Below are 22,103 nucleotides of genomic sequence, written 5' to 3' on the forward strand. Positions count from 1 at the left end.
AATCAGACTCAACGCGTCCCTACCCTTGCCGTAAATGCAATTATGGAAATGCTAGCGCAAACCAACACACCCAAACATGCAAAAACAAAGGAAATCCAAGGCTTCCAGCGGCTCGATGTGATGGATGGTGCAAATCATTGAAAGCGTCGAGATTTAGCTCTCTCAATTGCGATGCACATCTGCATATCCAGTTTGCGCACTGCGTTGTTCCTTTCTCCAGGTGCGTTAAGCTAAACAGCACTTGCCTTGTACCGAGGTAATGTTGTGTGAATGTTATTTTATTTTTTACCAGTTTAGCCCACACCGGAGAACACAAAAGCTCAGTGTGCCGCCTGGAAGTACGTGATGAAGAGCGGTGCGACTATTTTGGTTTCGTCGCTTTGTCTCCCCAAGCCACAGGCAAGGCGACGTGACCGAAGGGCTGCAGCTTTCATTCAAAAACGCTAAATAAGGATTTCAAGTGAACAGACATAACCAAGGAAAAAAGGAACAGACGAAGCTTTAGATAAGAATAGGGGGGGACAACGTGTACTCAGCAGCGTGATACAAGACTCACTTTCCAGAGAAAGAGCTCCCTCTCTTTGTTTCTATCCCCTCTCTCTCTCTCTCTCTCTCTCTCTCTCTCTCTCTCTCTCTCTCTCTCTCTCTCTCTCTCTCTCTTTACTTTTCTATTGATTTCTTCTCTCTCTCTCTCTCTCTCTCTCTTTCTCTCTCTCTCTCTCTCTCTCTCTCTCTCTCTCTCTCTTTACTTTTCTATTGATTTCTTCTCACTCTCTTTTCCTCTCTATCACAACCTTTCTGTCTCTCCTCACTCTCCGCTTCTCTCTTTCTGTCACCTCTCACTCTCTTTTCTGCCTCCATCTTTCCGTACCCTCCTCTTTCACTCTCTCCCTCTCTTTCTCGGAGTCTGTCCGTCTGTGCTGTGCTGTCCCCATGTGCCGCGGTGGATCAGGAACTCCCCTCTCTTCTCCTCTCCCTAAAGCCATCCAACATCCCGGGAATGACGAGATCAAGACTGGAGGAGAATACAATTAGTTAGAGGCAACCAACCACAACACCTCCCCCCTCCCCCCCCCCCCACCCTAAAAGAACAAACAATCAACCATCTACCCACCCACCCACACACACGTACTGTACATGATAAATAAGTCGACATTTACAGATTTATATGTCCTATGCTGATCGGTACCCACCCTCCCCATGTAGGTAGTTATGCTTCACTCAATAAATTGACTCCTCAACTATAATCTAATATAATCAATTGTTAAAGGCCCAATATCCAGTGACTTAGTTAGCTCAGGCGCACACACACACTCAAATGTTTAACAGCCTTTTACACAAATTAAGAACAACTGTGTCAAGATTAAAGCAATTAATTCCAAGGCTGATTTCCGAGGTGCAGGCCTTAAGACACACTGTCTTCTGAGGACGGTTGGCAGTGAGAGCTAATGTGACTAGAGTGAAGAGGGGAGGTGGGTTGACAGAGGGACATTAGCAGGGGCCTGAGAGGGCATCGATTAGCAAGGCAGATCTATGGAAGGGGCGTGCGGACCGTCACATCCACACAGAGGGGCTTAGGGAGGAGGTGAGGATGGAGGAGGTGAGGGAGGGAGGAGTGGGGGTTGCCTGCAAAAAAAGTCCTAGCAGTGACAAAAACTTTTGAGTTGAGCTCGGCTGAAGACCCCCGAAAGAGCCAAGCGCGATTATGACTCACCTGCTAGAATGTTCCACAAACTCATTGACTGGCCTCAATGATGTTTTCATTCTTCATTATGCATGATAGTTGATTAGAGGGATGATTGCTAGTCCCAGCCTAATTGACCCTTGGCTTTCTATTGATACCATCTGTCTTCAGACTTATCTAATTAAGCTCAATCAATTGCTGGTCAATTACATTAATCCTCACCGTCAATTCAATGAACACATTATGTTGGTGGTTCTGGAGGTTGATTAAAAAGGTCAACACACACAGGGGAAGCTTCACGCTGAGGGAAAAGTATGTAATCAGTTTCTACACTTTCTTTTGTGCGCGTGTGCGTGTGTACGCAGAGCCAAGACGGGCGTGTGGAGGTGAGGGGTCGTCACGGGAAGTCCATGCTGACCATCAGTGGGGTCAAGCTGTCAGACCTGGGCCGGTTCGACTGCGAAGCCCTCAGCAGAATCGGAGGGCACCAGAAAAGCATGTTCCTAGACATAGAGTGTGAGTATGACTTATGACCAAGCAGCAACCCTCCTCCACGCACACACACACACAAACCACACACAGTACATATGTGCCCTGTCAAGTCACACCAGCAAAGAAAACCGAGGAAGCTAAGGAATTCTGAAAACTGTTTTTCTTTCAACTTACACCTGATTAATGAAAACAGGGTTCCATGCCCCGTAGAAATACTAATTAGGGAGAGGATATCCTGCTTCCTCATTTATTCACTCCACTCCCAAAGTTCCTGGTGGACAAACCAGTTCCTGAAGTACATGCAGTTAATGAGCTTCAAACTGCAAGCCCAACTCCACAGTTCCTTTTGCTTCATGGCCAACTGTACTGGACCACCCTCATTATCTCTCTGGGTTTGTTTACCAATAGGAAAGGTCACGTCGCTGCCTCAATCAATCAGGCCAAAGCGAAACAAGTGCGATAATCTGCAGCCACGCTGGCCAGACAAGTCGCGCTTCAGGAGCCGAGACGACGTCGTAACCTCGAGAGTGGCGCGTCCGCCGACCTCCGCGCCAACCTCACGCCCCCTTTACACCTGGGCACGGGGGGGGGGGGGTTGGTCTTAGTGGGAGAGTGGAGGTTCTGCACACAAAGCGCCGTGTGTAAGAGCGTGGCGCGGCTAAGCCCACCGCCGCCCAGGCAACTAATGAACTCATTTATGAAGTGGGAGTGTCGGGATGGCCAGAGCTGCACGTTGGGCCGCGTGACAGAGCCGGGCATCAATCTCTTTAATGGAACCCCCGCGAGCCGGCCATCAACCACCCATAATACCGCTGTGGCCACGAGGCCTGAGCAGTCCACGAAGCAATCGTTCATTACTTGTGCCCGCAAATGAGCCTAGCCTTTTTACTCCTGCCGGTGGTGGTGGTGGTGGTGGTGGGGGGGGGGGGGGGGGGGGGGTAATGGAGATCTCTCTCAGCATGAGGTGTCTACAATTAAGTCAAAGCTTTGCCTTTTTTGCCCCTTCTCTGGGAGGCTGCATCCCTGCATTAATGAAGCTCTTTCTCTCTCTCTTGGTCTCTGGGATCAAGGATATCAGCCCAAACAAGACATTTTCTTTTTACTTTGATCATCTGACTGGGCTCCACCTCAGATAGGAGTTTTTAATTTGGCTTCCCAATTTCTGAAGCGCGAGCAATTTGTCTTCGGCATAATCTAATTAGCTCTGTTGGGTCGCTCGGTGGGTGTTTAGCATAAAAATACATTTCAAAAAGGTCAAATGAGTTACCATCTCATTGTCTGTAGATGCGCCCAAGTTCCTGACCAACCACACCATCTTTTACTCCTGGGAGGGCAACCCGGTCAACATCAGCTGTGACGTCATGTCTAACCCTCCGGCCACCATGCTGTGGAGGAGAGAGCGCTTCACCATCTCTTCAGAGGGCACTGCCAACGTCCAGATACACGCCGCTGAGGGCAGGTCCTTACTGGAGGTGGGTACATACGGATATCCTGATTGGTTGTGCTGAGTGCTGATTTGATATGTTCTGAGCTGCAGAAAGACGTAATAGCAGTCACATCGAAATTGCCCGCATAATCATACAGTATGATCAAATATTGTGGAGGACGTGTCCCATAATCATACAGTATGATCAAATATTGGGGGGGGACGGGACGTGTTATAACGTTAATATTCATAAACTGGTTTCCACAAAGAACTCATTTGAGGCACAAGGTTCTGAAATGTTATGACCATGTTAAGAGTAAAAAAAACACAATTGTTCACTTTTTAGACATTACTTTTGTGATTAGTAATTCATTGCTTATTCTTTCTTAATTGGTCATAGTTCACAAGTAGCCTAGTTCTCAATGAGGATATATTTATTTAGTAATAATCAAATACCTACCAAGGAACTACCTTTGTACTAAATTCGCTATTACTTACGGCTTAGTTAATATTGGTTCCATATTAGTTATTAGTATTGAATTTGGTGTTAATGTAGAACTACATATTACTTCCTGCATAGCAACAACGGACCATTATTCTAAAGTGTTACCGTTATATTTAATTCCCTGTTATAACTGTCTGTGCACCCATCTCCTCGGACGCTGCAGTTGCACTTTCCTTTTACTGTTGCTGTTTTTATCGCTTCTGCTACTTTATTGTGGTTGCTTTTTTGGACCATTATTTTTTAATTATAACTTGCTTTTTAATGTCTACTTTGTGCTATTGCCTTGCCTTTTCCAAAGACGTTCATTGTCCAGAATGACCTGTGTTATGCAAGGCAATATGTTAGAACCAATACATCTCTTTGACTGGACTTTGAAAAGGTTCACGTACCAACTAGTTCTGCAGATGCTTCTATACACGCAGGCTCACTGGAAGACATGACTCAGTGTGTTTTTGTTTGGTGGTTGACTGGACTGAATGCTTTCCTGCAGGTCACCCCTGTGTCAGACCGGGACTTCGGTCGCTACAACTGCACTGCCAGAAACAACATCGGAGCCAAATACCAGGAGTTCATTTTGGCTCAGGCAGGTAGGACACAATGCTACTCCACTCCTCTCACAGTCCCAGAAGATGACCGATACAAGGGCGTAGGTTTGCATTGGGTCGATAGGGACTAGTCACGACCAAGTTTGGGAAAGACACAATTGTCCCCACCAATATTTTGTTAATTTTAGAAAAAAATATTTTGCACAATATATTTGCAAAACTCATTCGTATTATTATCTAAACTATGTTCGTCGCCCAGAAAAGTGAAAAATACATTTCCAAGTTAACCAATGCGTCTCGAGCCTGCAAGACTCGTTTGGTCTCAGCATTGATATTTTTTGACCCTTTTGTGCTTTGTAGAAAGGAAAATCAAAATGCCACCCAATAAAAAGAGGGATATAAGAAGTGTTTCCCCCACCCAGAGAGTAAGTAGCTAGCTATCAAGAAGGTCGTTGTTAATTGCTAGCCTTACTGTACATCGCTACCCATTCTACAATGGAAACATGTTTTGAAAGTTGTTAGTGTAGTAGAGCATGTAACGTTTGCTTGTATTACATTTTTCCCTAGCGTCTGCAATCTTTTGACCAGTGTGTTAGCAGCAGCTGGTCTTATTGAAGCCAGAAGGATTAAGCTGCACCTACCCACATAATGGGACCGTGCTAGTTTAGCCTAGTACCAGCAGGCTAGCAACTCAAAAGTGATATTAACTGGTAATAAGTAGGCCTATATGATCCCTTGGATAGTAATATGGCTATCCCTGTAATCTCGACCAATGTCAGCAGTCAAGTAAGCATGGTTAGTGTCTGTATTAAATTGATGAATTACTGTGCAGGAAAAACAGCACTCTGAAGCTACAGATGTAGAGCAGGTTGGTGATGAATCAACATCAGGGGTTCAGGTGAGAAGATGAATTGTCCATTTTAGTAAAGATTGCATTAAATTGCTGTTTTTTAAGGGATGTTTAGACAATGTTATCCAAGAATGTTATCATTCACACTTGTGTGGTGCTATAAATTGGGATGCCCAAATGTATGCATCATATATATGATTTAATTGCTCAGAAGTCCAGTACAGATGATGTAGGCCTAGTACAGCTTCATAAAACCTGAACCAATTACCTACATATATATTTTTTAAATTCTGAACAAACAAGTGTCCCTACCAAAGCTGAGACCAAACCTACGCCCTTGCATCAGAAACCTCCTAAAAACACATCAACAATGGAATAAGAAAAAGGGGTTCACCCAAAAATATCCAGCGGGCTATTATGATTTATAGTAGGTACGTCTGAATTCTTTTGATTGGAGAAAGCGCTGCAATAATCATTCCACCCACTCAGAGCCCTGCGTTTTGCACTCTCCTTTGTTGTGGATAACTGCACCATTTCCCTTTTTCTTTCTCTCTGGTGATGAATTCAACCAGTGCTCCCGGACCCCCTATTTAGTCTAACCTAATCTCAAATAGTGCTTGCTGATTTACCATAGAGCGTGCTATTTACTAAAGTACCCCCTAATTTACGGTAGCACTAGCTAACATGGTACACAGTAGCTCAGTCCAATTCGCTTTAGTGCCGATTCAATTACTCCATCTCCCACTGTCCATGTACAGTAAAAGTGGAACTCTTGCGGAAAAGCTGACTTCAGAGGTAAAATACCCGTTTCTCCCTGCCAGACACACCCAAAGACATTCATATTGCATGGGATGGGTACAGCTCAGTGGTAGAGCATGTGATTAAACATGTAAAGGTTGCAGGGTCGAATCCCCCATGTTGTTTTGGATGAAAGCGTGCTCGCTGAACCGAACACATTATTCTTAGTCTGTATGTAAAGTTCGGCAACTTTTTCAAGTTTAATTTTAGCAATTCAGTGCCTATCAATAAGTCTGTACCCCTCTCCATGACTAAACAGAGATTGGGGAGTCAGAGCGTGTGATGTGAGAGAGGAAGTCTCAGTTTTTTAAAACCCATCGCTTCCCCTCCAGCTGGGCCTGATTTGTCTTCAAAGCTGATCATTAAAAGCCAGAGAAGCTGCCGGCTTGTGTCTGCCTGTGCAGCCAGTTTCCCAGCTCCGTGCTCAAACTGGATCTTCCACCAGTTCCCAAGGAAACTGAGCTCAGAAGCTTACTCACTCGACACAAACGAGTGGTGTCTACATATCTCTGATGATGCAGATGAAGCAGAATACCGCTCTGGAACTCTTATGACGCCGTGTCTTACTCCGCTATGCCTTTAGATCTTACACACCGGATATAAAGTTTCACCAGCAATTCTCTAGTTCGGGTAAGGACTGGCGGTTAGGTCCTGCTGTTGTACACCGTGCCACACTGGGAGAACTAATATGTTCCTGTTGTTCTAAGAAAGGGCTCCGTAGGACAGAGAGGGGCCTCATTTGATTTGCCCGTGCCCCGCCGTGTGACTCTGTCACATGAAAGGAAGTGTTTGTGCGATAACGAGTTGACCGCTGATAAACACAATGGCCGCCGTCCTTTCAACAGCACCTCCCTGTGAGGTAATATATATGTGCTAGCATCTCAGAACCACAGGGAGGGTTCCCATGGAGATATTCGAAGACATTCTCAGGGGCCATTGATCAAAGAGAGCGATATTACAGACCGGTATATTTTCCGGATCTCTGTTTTTCTTTTATGGGATTTACTGTATCTCCACCAACGCTGCTGTTGTTTTCCCAGACGTACCGTCGAACCCCTACTCGGTGCGGCTCTCTGCCGTGTCCCAACGGGTTGCCACGGTGACCTTCATGAAGCCAGACTCCCATGGGGGAGTCCCCATCGGTCACTACCTGGTCCAATACAAGGAGACCGGCTCCCAGGACTGGAGGCACGTCAAGTCCCATGGTGTTCAGAGTGAGTGCCATGACGCCATCGTGTTTGTGTTGTTATTATCCTCACTCAATATCATTCGAATACCCATGGAAGGAAAACAAGACTGACTCATCCCTACCCAACAGCATTTGGGTCCCTAGCCAAACACTTGTTTACACTTAAAAATGCTCACCAGTTACCCCAGTGGATTTCATCATGATAGGCCACTTTAAAAGGGAAAAAAACAATCCCTGTTGTGTTTTCCCTGTCCTGTGGGGTTTGCTTGTGTGAGGAAGGTTAAGTCAAGGTTCAATCCTTCCCTGTTAGACTCTGCCCAGCATAGTCAGGTTAGGATACTTGATCTAGGTTTAAGTGTTTCTCTAAGTAACCTCAAACCCCCCCCCCCCCACACACACACACACAAACACATTGATTGGTCCACGGCTCCTAATTTGCCTCTGATCCTGTAGTGCCCTCTCTCCTCAACAATCTTACACATCCTCCTCGCTGCTACATGGGTCACAACCTCTGACAATCGCGGAGGACAGGGACAGAGGGGGAGATAAAGAGCGGGGGGAGGCAGAGTGAGAGAAGACAGGAGAGAAGGATTTTGCACAAAAAAGGAGGGAGGGAGGCAGTGAGGGAAGCGGAGAGGGAGGCAGAGAGGGAGGGATGGAGGCAGGCAGGCAGGGAGGCAGGCAGGCAGGCAGGCAGGCAGGCAGGCGACCGAGCAGGGAGCCCAGTCTTCTGAGTTCCCTCCTTGGCTGCATGATTCCAAATTGATTTGTGAGGGTCTCAGGGGAGAGTGAGCGTGATGTGAGGGACTTGAAAAAGGGGAACTCCGAAGGACAAACGGCCGACGATAAGGAGGTCTGACAAACCTGAAAGGCTTATCGCTAATATCCCTCTTTTTAGAGTCAATTACAAAACCGAGATGGAGCGGCACAAATGTTAAGCAGCAAGAGTCACTGAGGTGGAGGGAACAGTGGGCCGGGAGAGAGAGCGGAAGGAAAGAATGAGACAGACATTAACACAACAACAAAAAACAAGTGATATCAAGAAAATGTATTCATTAAGTTTATCGACATCCACTTAGCTTAGGTTTGTTTATATACCTATAACTCATTAAACCCTTCTTCCTTGAGACCATCAAGTTCTGAGATAGAGAATGCTCTTCATGACCAGTCTGAAAGTGACGTTTATTTAATTATAGAAGCTACTACAGACCTCAGTCGCAATAGAGAACATTCACCACATTACCATTAGGTATAATGAGTTGTCTCTCTCCTTTCATTTAAATGGCCTTCGCATATATAGGTCTGTTGAAACCGTGGCAAAACATTAGGCTAATAGCTACTCACAACCATTTAGCTAACATCCCCCCATTAAAGAATTGCAAGGCAACCAGTAGCCTACCAGTCTGTGTACAAAAGAAGCCCAAGCTAGCAAAACAACAACTGTTTACTCAAGTTCAGAGCGTCCTTAACTTTGAATGAACATCCTTAAGGGCTTTCGTTGGGGTCAACCTCAAACGCTATGTAAATGTCTATCCAAGCAACTCCCAATTTCCATAAAGTAGAAAACTGTGATTTGAGACTATGTGGTCCTCAGATCCTCAGTGTGCTATGATCACATCCAAACCCTGCTGTGATGCCATACATTGTGTTCTTTCATCTGCTGCTCTCACTGATGACGGCACTGTTATTGCTACTGCAAATAGCTTACAATAGAACAGCAAACATGAATACAAATGTCAGATAGAGTTAGCGATTAGTTAGCAAGCGCGTCTATTGCACCCGGTCGTGTTCGGGGGATGCAGAAGGGGGGGGGGGGGGGGGGGGTTTCATGTAAATGGCTTCAGAGATATGCTCGCTGAAAATCCACTGTGGGAGTACCAACAGTGAAGAAAGGAACATTTCAAACCCTAGGTAGTGGAGGAGTAGAGTAAAGGGGGAAGGAGGAGGGGTGTCTTCCCACTAGCTTAACGACGGTGGATTTTGACACAATGCAGTAGCACATGAGTGCAGAGAACTCGATGTAAAAGAGAGTGCTCTATGGAGACCAGAGCTGTCCAGGCATTCCATTGACGGCCCGACACAATGGGTTTTCATTAGCAGCGGTATTGACTTCTGCAAGTAGCAGGGTTTTAAGGGTGTTATAAGCTGTGTTGCAGGGGAGGCTTTTAACATGCCTGGTGAATGCGTTTACCTTGGGGAACGGACCAATGCTGAATAAGTGAGGCACAATAGAGAAGAAAAGGAATTGGAAGAATTGGACTAGACGTCTCACGTGAATTCTCTCACACACGCTCACACACACACACACAGTGCTCGGAGTTGTGGCGTGAAGGCAGGTGTGAGTTCTTCTTGTTCTCTGTCCTACTTATAAGTATAGGGGCCCTTCTTTGCCCGTGGGTCTCCATCAGCGACACTAACCCTCTTGTCACTTCTTGGTTCCCTCCCTAGTGACAGTGTTGCTAACGAGCCTGGAGCCCAACACAACGTACGAGGTGCGTGTCGCCGCCGTCAACGGGAAGGGCCAGGGAGAGTTCAGCCACACAGAAACCTTCCAGACTCTGCCCATACGTAAGCATGGCTTTATCCCTATCCTATAGTTCCCTCACCTCAGCCTGTACCCTCTTACATGGGATGAAACCATTTGTTTTCTGTCCCCCACCCCTCCACCCACAGGAGAGCCCAGCCCCCCAGCGGTGCACGGCCAGAGGGGGGTAGGAAAGGTGTACAGGCTTGGGCTGGTCAAGCAGGACGACGGGGGCATGCCCATCGTGGAGTACATCGTCAAGTACAAAACGGTGAGGAGCGCAGCCTGCCTGCGGGCGCCATGATGGAACAGCAGAGGGAACAGCCAGTAGGGCTCTTCCTTTAACACTCTCGCTGTCTCTCTCAGGATCTTTATCTGAGGGAAGTGTCTGCAAGGGCTTTTCATCCACCTACTGGCTCTGTGGAGTGCGTGTGGGAGGGGTGCCAATTACACTTGTAAAATGACTCTGTGTCGAGGACTTTGTTGATATATATTTGTTATTATATTATATATGAAATGTTCTTTGTGGTGGAAATGTGCAATAAGTGTGGTGGGCAGTGCTTTGATGTGAGTTGTTTTTTTGTTAGAGAAAGTGGGGGGTAAGAAATGCCTTTCAAAAAGAAAAGAAAACCTAGCTACATATTAATTTGTTTATGAACACAAATAACCATTCCGCACAGACGAAAACAGACAAAAGACCCCCTCACACACACACACACACACACACAAGCCACATGACTAACGACATTTGAATAGATGGGAGCCTTCTGTCTCCTCAATACTAATATGACTGAGCAGGCATATCTCTGTGCCATAGAAAGGCAGACAGAGATTTGAAATAATGCTGTGGCAGATGAAAGTGCTGTGTGGAGCGAAGGTCAGGGTCTATCAGCCAGTCCTTTGAAGGCCAAACATGACCGAGCACTGGAAGAAAAGGACAATCCTTCACGCCTCACTAATCCTACAGCCTCCTCGTCCGAGATGACCCTGACGCAAGCGCACACGCAGCATCGACACACTCTCTCCGACACACAAGCCCTTCTGTATCAGCGGCAAAGATGCACATGAAGCAACACACACACCACCAAACAACACACGGACAGACATCAACCGCATGGACAGGCTTTCCCTTTCAAACCATAACTCCATGACTTGGAAAATGGAACCATGCACCGTTTGCCAAAAGCCCATTCCACACTAGTCTGTGGGTTATTCTGACATTTGGTGGGAAGGGCCTTGGAGGCTAAACGGTTGAATATGCATTTGGCATGCTGTCAAAGCACAGGCCCCCGACTGTGACACTTCAATTTCCTCCTCTGTGTTATTCTGTGATGAGATAAAAACCTGTTTAAAAAGACAGGAGGCGTAGGGAAGGATGGGTTCGGGAGGGAAAAGGAAGGGAAGGTGAGGGAATGAGTGGGAGGTGAGAAAGGAAGGGGTGGTGAGGTGAGGAGGGAGGGACGTTAAGGTGAAAAGGGGGGGGGGGGGTCATTCCGTGTCCTCCCCTCCTGGCTGACCCTCTCCCTCCCTCCCTCCCCAGGATAAGGAGGAGCAGTGGATGACCAAGCTGGTCCCAGGGCTCAGCGACTTCGCCCTGCTCCAGCCTCTGCAGTGGAACACCCGCTACGAAGTGGAGATCACCGCCCGCAACGTCAAAGGCCTGTCAGAACCCGCCTTCTACCAGTTCTTCATGCCTCAGAAACCCGACATCACAGGTACACACACGTCTTAGTTCTGCAGCCTCCCCTGCACTTGCAGTAAGGTGTCTAGACCAGCCACTCTCAACGCTGGTCCTCAGGGACCCCCTGCTTTGCGTGTGTTAGAGGTTTCCGTCTTCCCAACACACCTGATTCAAATGAATGGTTGTTACCAGGCTTCTGCTGAGCTAGATAATGACCCATTCGGTTGAATCAGGTGTGTTGGAGCCGGGAAACATCTAAAACATGCAGGGCAGGGGGTCCCAGAGGACCAGGGTTGAGAGGCTGGTCTAGGCAGAAGGGCAGTGTAAAGAGGTTCACTTTTTGAATGTTAATCTCTGTGTTCTCCATCTGAATCCACTTCTGAATCATTAGTTGAGCCATTTTGGAGGGAGGGGGTGGGTTTTAAAACACACACAGGGGGTCAGATGGCTGAGCGGTTAGGAAAGTGGGCTATTAATCAGAAGGTTGCCAGTTCGATTCCCAGCCGTGCAAAATGATTTTGTGTCCTTGGGCAAGGCACTTCACCCTACTTGCCTCGGGGCAATATCCCTGTACTTACTGTAAGTCGCTCTGGATAAGAGTGTCTGCTAAATGACTAAATGTAAATGTAAACACACCCACATACACGCTGCTATACGGACCTCCACATGCACACCGTCTTGTATAATCCACCTACTGATCTACATCCTCTGAATTTTGATGCCCACACTCTATCTACTGAAAGTTAGTCAAGGAGCCGGGCGAGGAAGCAGGATCAAATATGGAGAGCGTTGCCTTGATTCACCGATGCTGTTTGAAGAGCGTATCTCAAGCCATCAGCAGCACTCCTGCATGTGGACTGAGGGAGACCGTGTCGGAGCGGAGAGGAATGTGATACTTATCATATCCTACCACCCCAGGCCAGATTTGAAATGGGGCCACACAACACCTCCACCCCCTCCCCTCCGCTTTACACACACACACACACGTAAAGAACTTTATGCTGTCGGCCCCCGAAATGCTTACACGTGGCACCACACACAAACTCAGAGTAGAAGCACACAATCCCCCCCCCCGGACGGTGTGTTTTTCTCTGGTCTCCTGTCCACCCGTAGTGTTAGTTTACCACCTGCACTCATCCGTGAACAAAAACAAGAAAGCTAAAATCTAATTCCATCGTTTCCATGCGACCCCCTCTCCCCTCTCTCTCTCTCTCTCTCTCTCTCTCTCTCTCTCTCTCTCTCTCTCTCTCTCTTTCTCTCTCTGTCTCTCTCTGTCTCTCTCTGTCTCTCCTTCTCTCTTTCTCTCTCTGTCTCTCTCTCCCTCTCTCAGAGGTGGTAACCGTTAGTCGTTTATTCTGCCTCAGATGGAGCCACTGTGTGCCTCTGTCATTACCGTGCTGGCTAAATCGCCTGTGAGTGTGTGCGCTGCTTTTCAAATGGAAAACAAGAGTGGGAACACAGCGCTAACGGCAGGGTCACTTCGATTGGCTGTCCCCTCTCGTTAGGGACCTCTGGTGCATGTTGGGAAGGAGGCCGGCCGGGCGGAGGGAGGGAGGGAGACGGAAGGCAATGGAAGGGGTGAAAAGATATCATCTCTGTTTCTGTGTCTGTTTTAAGGAGGATAACCCTGGGGACTTGTCACCCGTGAAATCTCAGATCTAGGCAGGTGGAATACCTCACTGGTGGTGGATACTGGCAAAACCTGTCTCTACCTGCTTTAATATACTCTACCTGTCATGCATATAGATGCCTTTCTTTCTCTCTTACTCTCTCTCTCTTTCTCGTGCACACAAACGAACACACACGCTCTACACAGCCTTTGTTAAACCATGTCGATTGAATAGAGGTGGGTGCCTGCTGTCGCTCACTAAACAATCTCTCTATCCAATTCCCCTCGCCATACATTATGCATTCAACGGTGGCTTTCTTTTTTCTTTTCACACTTTTTCCTTTCTGTTTTCCTTGCGACGGACAACCTCCAAACCCCTTATCCTTGCCCTTCTTCCCCATAAACCTCTCCTGAAAAATGGCATTGATTGCCACCCTGTCCAGGGTCTCTTTTCAATTTACTCTCCTTCCCTCTATCCGGCTTAAATCATACAGATCCCCTGCTTTCCCCCCCCTCCTAAATCACTGCAACCTCCCTCTTCCTGTCTCCATCTCCCTCCTTCTCTCTCTTCCTCCTCCCAGTTTATTCCTTTTTGACGGATTCACTGAACGCTTTTCTCTGTGTTGTGAAACCACCTGGTTATCTAAGCTCGTTTGAGAACGGTGTCTTTCACGGGCAGCTTTTAGAGTGTCCGCTTCCTTTGTAGGGCACAAATGTGCCGTTTGAAATGTTTATGTTGGAATACAGACATGTTGGAGGCTGATATGGTAAAATTCTAGCGGCACTGTGTAGATTTGAATAGTCAAGAGATGGCGGTTACAATAAATTTATTTTGCTTATACAAATCATGATTTAACAAAGTACTTTGTGATCAGTCATAACGAAGGAGGTGCTAGCCACAGGTCGTTCGCCAGAGTGATACAGAACAACCCCAAAACCCTGCCTTATATAAACTTTAGATCAAATGGTTATTCTGAACTCTGTGATTGGTCAGCACTGCTCAGTGACAGTGACTTCATATCAAGTTCCCACGGTTCTTTATTGTGGCCTCTCTCCCCAAACCAGTAGATAGTAAAACCACAGGGGTTCACCAGTCAAATGGTCAACTGTCCTTTGTGTGGGCCACTTCAAACAAGTCTACAGGAAGGGTCAGAGCAGCAGATCACAATAACAATACAGTTGAATCCACATTTGTCTCCAGACCAACTGTCTCTTCCTCCCCAGGTGACAAGAACTCTCTCAGGTCACCCAGACTTCCCGTCTCCTAGTTATAAAACTGCAAATGGCATCTCTACCAAATGTAGTTGACTCTTAATCAACTTTAGACTTCCGTTAAAACACATTCCTCATATATGAAACACACACATTATAACTGTATTCCAAAATTTCCATGACAAGGCAGACATGTTGTTTTTACATTCAGACACCTAGTAACACTTGAGCAGAAAGCCTACCTGGAAAGGTTCCTCAGCAAATCAAAGAGTATATATTTTTTGAATTTATGAAGGCAATTACTGCCTTCATAAATTTGCCGTACTTTCAAAAACAACGACAAGACTAGGCAACTTTTTGTAAAATGATTCATCGTCACAGTCAGCAGAGATCCTTAAATCAAGCTGTCTAGTTGAGGAGCTCACATGTACAGTACTGTAAGTCTACGGCTTACAGTGGTAGACTGTAAGTCTACCAAAGCCAGCCTCTACAGAACTTTATCAAGACGAGGATCAGGTATCATGCACACAACCTATTTTGAATGAGACATTATGCCAGACAAATGCAAAAACTAGACAGGTAGTCTTAGATCCAGCCAATTCCCGGCCAATCAACACAACACCGTTTTCAGTCACACTGATTACAGGTAATCGTTGGAGCTGTCTCACTCAGACACGTTTCACTTCACTGTGTTCTCCCTGGGCTCCGGGTGCCTCACCATCTCCTTTCCTCCCCTCAGCCCTGTCTAGTCTCACACGTCTTTTATCACCGAGCGCAGCAATCAACTCAGCATAGGCGCAAAAATGGCCGCCCATTTCGTTCCACAATCCTGATGGCCGAGAGGGTACTTTGCTCTTTGAAAAGCTAGTTCTGCCGTAATGCTTCGTTGGGGCTCACCATTTAGGTGGGATTGAAAGGCAGTTGTGGTGGCCGTCCGGAGAGCCCGTCGATGTGTGGAGCTACTGAGAGAGGCGCATCCAGAGGCTGTTAGGGAGAGCGACTGCCTGGTCTGGCATATGTCGGATGCCTCCATGACCCCTGAACTCTGGCAACGAGGGCGCAAGGCTGTTGGAGCCGTATGTGTTCTGAGAAAATATGAAACTCAACTTCATGTCCCAGTTATGAGACTTATTCGAGGCTCAATTTACGAGGCGAGCGAATGTTGAATATACTTCGCCTGGATGGTGGATGACTATGAGCATGTTTTTTCGACTGCTATCGATGTCATGCCTTTATCGAAATAAATGAGGCCTTACGTGAATGCTTTAGACTTGGTGCTTTTGTTGCATGTTTGTAATGTTGAGCTGTTATAATTTGACTGTAAAAAATAGAAATTACAAAGAAAGGCACTACAATGGGACTTCCTGTCTGCAATCACGTTACATTACCTTGTTGTTTGTTTTTGCCACTCAGTAAATTATTTAATCCAACACAATTTCCCGGGCTGGGGATTGAACACGGCAATTGTAAATTTTTTATACATTTTATTCATTCAGCCGACACTTTTATCTAAACTAACGTTCAAATAGTGCACATAGAAAGTAGATAAAGGGTATAAGGGAATGATAAGAGAAAACCCCACCTCTTGGAATCCATTTCCATTAACAACTGACCCAGAGGTTTGGTGGTTATCTCAGTCGGATGTAATTTTCCATGTCCTTAAAGCTGGCTTTAAGAAAACTTTAATCATGTTAATGGCATCTAATAGAGCCTTATTAAGGGAAAATCGACAGACCAGTCTCCCCTTCGCTCTCTCCATCCCTCTTTCCAATCCTCTCTCCATTCCTCCTCTCCAGGCTGATTACCGAGGTTTTAATGGACGTGCTAGTCCTCCTGTGGTGTCCTCAAACACCACCAGCAGCACTTCACTAACCAACTCGCTTAAGATGTTCGCCTCACCCACATCCACCAACGCCTACGTTCATCCCTACATGCTTATCTAGAATGCATTAGCACCTGCTCACTTCCCAATCAGCAAGCCTGGTTCAGACATCATTAATCGAGTGACTACTCTCAGATATAATCGAGTGAGCGTCAATCAGAGCTCAGGCCTAATGAGTAGATGCTGTCAGAGCGAGGTGCATTCTTTATCTCCAGGATATGTTGGATGGCCTGCATTAGCAGGTTGCAAAAAAAAAGCTGCTAATGGGAATATAAATCAACAAACAATCAGAAAATAGTTTTTTTCAGGTTGAATGCGACAAGGCAATAATATAAATGATAGTATAAATGTGTTTTATTTTTTTTACCCCCAGTAGAAACAAATCAGAGTACAGTATTCAATCTGGTTGCAGGGGAAGTTCTGTGGTTAACCCTGCTCTCAGAAGGACTTCAAATCCCTTCAGATATGATTAGACATCTTTATCTTCTCATAGTCACTGCGGTGCATCCGAAGGTCTAAAACACTCAGCTCCTGCCAATGAAGTTTATGTCAAAGGGAGAGTTGAAAGTTGTGTTATTGAAGCCATGTCATGGTAATACATTGAATTCATTTGAATATTCAAGGAGGCCCGTGTAGCCAGGGGCACTTAATTGACAGTGCAGAACAAGAAAGAGAACATGGTTTTTCCCAGCGCGCCCTGGCTCCCAGTCCACTCAGTCATCTGCAGAGACCTTGAGAGTTTGATACAGTCATTGCATATGCAGCACACTGAAACCGTATTACACCACCACCATCATTTGAACATTGAGATGCCTAATGGACATTTACTACATGTTCCCGTCAGAAACGCATTTCATTCAGTTTGGCTGGATTATTTTTCATTTCACCTTATTGCTTGGCAAATTGGAAATTGGAGGTGTGGAAGGAAGAGAAGTGATGTGTATATGTCCCGCTGGCTCGCTGGCGGTCCTTCTCATTTCAAACGTGTTGCTTCCCATCCTTTGATTCCCTCCAATAATGCGGAGATCAAACCAGACCGGTAATGGAATGCAAGGCAAGGAGCTGCAGTGCTCAGGCTAACAGAGGGATGGTTTTGTGTTACGGTCCATGTGCCACTGTACAAAAAGCCAAAGAGGTAATGAAATCTCTGTCTCAGAATGGCGTTTTTTTTTGCAAACTATCTTTTATGTAGCTGGGAGAGGCCTCACATTGTCTACTGTATTTCTGTCCATTCATTCAGTTCAAGGTCAAATATTTAAGTGAAAGTTGATTTTTGTTCCTGTTTTTGCATAATCTAGGGAGACATATTCATAGAAAATAGGCACAGGATCGGCAAACAATACACAGAAGGTTGTGTACGATGTGAGTCTTCTGAAATAGTTCAGCGATTACTGAGAGTCCAACTGAACTGTGCAATCACATTATTGTTTTTGTTTAATCTATCGATTGTTCATGCCCTTTCTTTATGTGCAAATTGCTCACAAGGTCATTACTGGAATTCATGTCCTCCAGGCTGTCCTCCCAAGGCTGTTGGGCTATAATTGAATAGTGACATTTTATGTGAATGGTTATAAGGTAATTAAATTTTAGAGTGCATTGTGAGTGCTGTGGTTTATTAGGCATTGAACAGATTCATTCATTGCATTATCAATGGTTATCAGAATAAGCACAACACAGTAATTGATGCAACGCCAACTCCACAGAAAAGTGCTAATGATGATTTTTTTTCCTTTTTCTTTGTCGTACAGCATCCTTGAGTCGGAAAAAAATCGTTTTCAGTTATTGTTGGGAAAAAGGTGTTATTATTGCTGTGGTTAATATGATTGCAAACAAATTATACTAATTTGATGAAAAAAAGGTGAAAAAGGTCAAATAACTGATTATTGTACTCCCTTGAGACTTACCATGCGCTCTTCAGGAGAAAGCAGCAGAAAGGTGTTTACTCTCACTAAGCTCATGTGTTTTGAACAGAATTCAGATTTAAGCGCGTGGTAACAGCCCTGTGGCTCTCAGGAAATATTGATCGAATCCAAAAGGCTGCCGCCTCAAATCCCACGGAGGCCACAAGAAAAACACAAGCTCTGTTAATTTGGATTCCTAGCCACAAGGCGCTGTCTCTCTCTCTCTCTCTTTTGCTCTCTCACTCTCTCTCTCCCCCCCTTCCTCTCTCTCTCTCTCTCTCTCTCTCTCTCTCTCTCTCTCTCTCTCTCTCTCTCTCTCTCTCTCTCTCTCTCTCTCTCTCTCTCTCTCTCTCTCTCTCTCTCTCTCTCTCTCCGACAGATCATAGTGCTACCGCTAAAGTAGAGCCGGGTGTCTCGTTAGCCAGGATGCTGCTCTGTGCCGATTGCTTCTGCCTTGAGGTTTAGGTTAGCCAGTGGGCTAGGCACAGTTGGCCCGAGGACGGGTGTGCCCGTGAGTTTACCTTGGACCTGTCTGGGAGACACTGTGTGTGATTAACTCCAACCCCAAGGTCACCACTCACAATCCTCTTTCCAGTGGACACTAACAGGTACCATGCCTGGGGTGTGCTCATAATGAGCTTCCATACCGCAGTGGTATTCAGTGAACAAAATATGCTGTGTTTGGGGTAATTGGCTCTTGTGAGATGTTTCGGAGAAAAATTATTTGGATCCCTTTTGTTTTGGTCTTCAAGGCAAGTTTCTCCCACATCATGTTTTATACATGTACGGACTGCACACGGTGAGCTCTCTGTACTGTACTGCATGTATGTATGTCCTGTCTTTCCAGCCCCAGTGACTACTCCCAGCCAACGAGTCGACAGCTAGTGACCATTCTTGCTCGAAAGCACACCGAAACCCTCCCGATTCCGGTGAGTCCTGGCCTGGCCTGACTGACCGTGCTGTGTGTGTGTGCGTCTGTCCTGCCTTAGCAGAATCCCTGTTCAGCGGTCTGGGCCTGGGGCCGGTGGTGGGGCTGGGCCTGGCCGGCCTTCTCCTGGTCCTGGTCCTGATCGACGTCAGCTGCTTCTTCCTGCGCCAGTGCGGCCTGCTCATGTGCATCACCCGCCGGCTGTGCAGCAAGAAGACGGCCACCAGCGGCAAGAGCAAGGAGATGGAGGAGGGGAAGGCTGCCTACCTGTGAGTGACCTTTCACCTTTTCGTCTTCCGCCCCTTCACGGGACGTTCGGCCACAGTTAGTCTGGGTTCTGTGACGGTAGTCGGCGAGTCACGCATTTCCAAGAACCCACTGACGTCAAAATCGGTCTCAGTACGGCGGTTCGTAAATGAGCGGCCTGGCGACTATTGATATGCACTGATTGTCACTTCATAGATGAATGAACCTCCAGTTTCTGTCTCATTTCTGTTCCTGTTAATCACTCACCAATCATTCATGCTTCACTCTACACTTTGCACTCTTCCTGATATATTTGAAGCCAATTTTTTGTCACTGTTTCCGTGAGTGCGTGTGTGTGACTGTGTCTTGACGTGCATCTGTGTTTGTGAGTGTCAGTTTTAAGGTGTACCACATGCTTATCGTGTTTCAGCCCGCCTAAGCAAGCCATTAAAAAGATTTCTAGGGGAGAGGGGCTGACAGATATTTTGCTGAGTCATGGAGCTTAATGGACTGTGGGGTGTGTGAGTGAGTGCGCAGTACTTGCGTGTGACTGTGTACAGAGATGGCAGGCTGAGTCAGATTCAAGTCTTTTCAAGAACGGCAGCTATTTGCATTTGGAACCTCAAGAGGTTTTGAGTGTTCTATTGGTTTTCATACGTCATGTAAATGTTCCACTTCTCATTACAATAAATGTCAAATAAAAAGAGTGTTATTAGCAAAAGTAAGTGAAAAATTACATTCAGACCGAGTTTTAGTTTTTGCTCTAGAGTTGACACAGGGCTGTCAAACGTGTCAGTACAGTAAACCTTGCTCCAAACTGTATATAATGCCATCCCTTAACTCTACTTTATATTGTCACCAAGTAATTAATTGGCTGATTAAATATTCATTGGTTTCATTTATGCACCATTTCAGCATTATTGGTAACTAACCAGAACACAAATTTGCATTAGTAATCTATAATATTTTTCACTTAGTTACATATTTGATGTAATTTAGCCTGGCATTATTCATTTAGTATTGAGGAGGAATGTGCTCATGTGGAAAGGTGCTTTGTGTCTTCTTAATGAATTCCAAGAATATTAGAATAAGAATACCAGTATTTTGTGCTCATCTAGGATGCATATACTGTTTGGCCGCAAATTTAATTGGGAATATAATTAATTCAGGAACTTGAAGTACTATGCCTTTTTAAATTGCTATTGCCAAACACCACACGGCAAGCACTATACATCATTTAATTGAATGTTTTCTCATCTTGCAGTTGCATTTAAAGTGATAAGACTGCAATAATTTAAAAAGCACAATTACCAAATTGAACAATAATTTACAATAATCACCTATGTGTGATTGCATCGACCAGAACCACTCCGGTTCCTCCTTTTCCTGATGTGCTGTCACTCTCATAGCTGTGAGTATGGCAGACTTATTAGCGCTTAATGACACAATCATGAACAAGTGCTCTAACTGTTTGTTTACTGTAAACTGTTGTGAGATGGATGTGTTTATAGATGGATGTCTAACTTGTCATCCAAACCTGTGTGATAACCTCATACAGCATGACGTACAAAATCCTTCTTTATCTAGTCATAGTTGAAGGTTGGAACTCTAGGCCACAAAGCCCCTCTCCACCATATTCTCCTCGGGTCCAAAGCTTTGTCGTGGATGTCCTCATTGCTGTAACTAACACTACAATAGGGAAGCTTTGGCACACACAAACACGCACACACCCTCCCTTATTGTCACCTCTCGGTGTGTTAAACGCTACTACTACTTATATCAAAACGGCACGTGGAAAGCTTGCTTTGTGTCGCAAAGTCCATCATGCCTGGGTGTATGCGAATGGGTATGTGTGTGTGTGCGTACGTACGCGTGTGAGAGCAGGGGTGATGGGTCCAAGGATCCCATCGTTGAGATGAGGACAGAAGAGGAGAGAGGGACTAACCCGGACGACGGGAGTCCAGTGAATGAACCCAATGAGACCACTCCTCTCACAGAACCAGAGTAAGAACCTGCACGACCAGATACGCAGGGTTCGAAGCCTGGTCCCTTCTGTACGCAGACCCAGACAGTGTCATGGCCCTTGGGTCGAGCAGAGGCCAGGGCAGGGCCCCATATACAGTATATCCACAGTCAAAATCTGCTGTTCCACTCAGTTCTTCTGCCAGTTGGAAGCTCAATATGTGCTCAATAAATGAACACAAGGGGCTCAATAAGTAATTACATCAGGTAGATTTGTACAGTGGGCCAGAGGACCATTCTGTCACTCAAGTTAGCTGACATGGGATTCAGTTGGCTCACTTAAATGTTCAGGGTCAGGGAGTCAGGTGGCTGAGCGGTTAGAGAATCGGGCTAGTAATCAGAAGGTCGCTGGTTCGATTCCAGGCCGTGCAAAATGACGTTGTGTCCTTGGGCAAGGCACTTCACCCGTACTTGCCTCGGGGGGAATGTCCCTGTACTTACTGTAAGTCGCTCTGGATAAGAGTGTTTGCTAAATGACTAAATGTAGGGTCAAGTGGCCAACACAAGCATTGATGTGGCTGACACAAGCATTGAGGTGGCTAACACATGCGTTGCGGTGGTTAACACTGCGGTTGATGTGGCTGACACAAACGTTAAGGTGGCTGACAC

At 46.1% G+C, this 22,103-nt stretch overlaps 1 protein-coding gene across 1 annotated transcript in view; it reads left to right on the forward strand.

Annotated features, from left to right (window-relative positions):
* Window positions 1-22,103, forward strand: part of zgc:152904 (uncharacterized protein LOC767777 homolog) — a 64,913-nt gene that overhangs the window by 38,647 nt on the left and 4,163 nt on the right. The window contains exons 10-18 of the mRNA XM_062447585.1: window positions 2,050-2,200; window positions 3,461-3,648; window positions 4,598-4,694; window positions 7,341-7,514; window positions 9,938-10,057; window positions 10,163-10,284; window positions 11,554-11,728; window positions 19,288-19,495; window positions 21,357-21,476. Coding sequence (XP_062303569.1) covers window positions 2,050-2,200; window positions 3,461-3,648; window positions 4,598-4,694; window positions 7,341-7,514; window positions 9,938-10,057; window positions 10,163-10,284; window positions 11,554-11,728; window positions 19,288-19,495; window positions 21,357-21,476 — 1,355 coding nt within the window. The remainder of the gene's footprint in view (window positions 1-2,049; window positions 2,201-3,460; window positions 3,649-4,597; window positions 4,695-7,340; window positions 7,515-9,937; window positions 10,058-10,162; window positions 10,285-11,553; window positions 11,729-19,287; window positions 19,496-21,356; window positions 21,477-22,103) is intronic.

The sequence above is a fragment of the Osmerus eperlanus genome, chromosome 21 (genome assembly GCF_963692335.1).
Source record: "Osmerus eperlanus chromosome 21, fOsmEpe2.1, whole genome shotgun sequence".
NCBI classification, from domain to species: Eukaryota; Metazoa; Chordata; class Actinopteri; order Osmeriformes; family Osmeridae; genus Osmerus; species Osmerus eperlanus.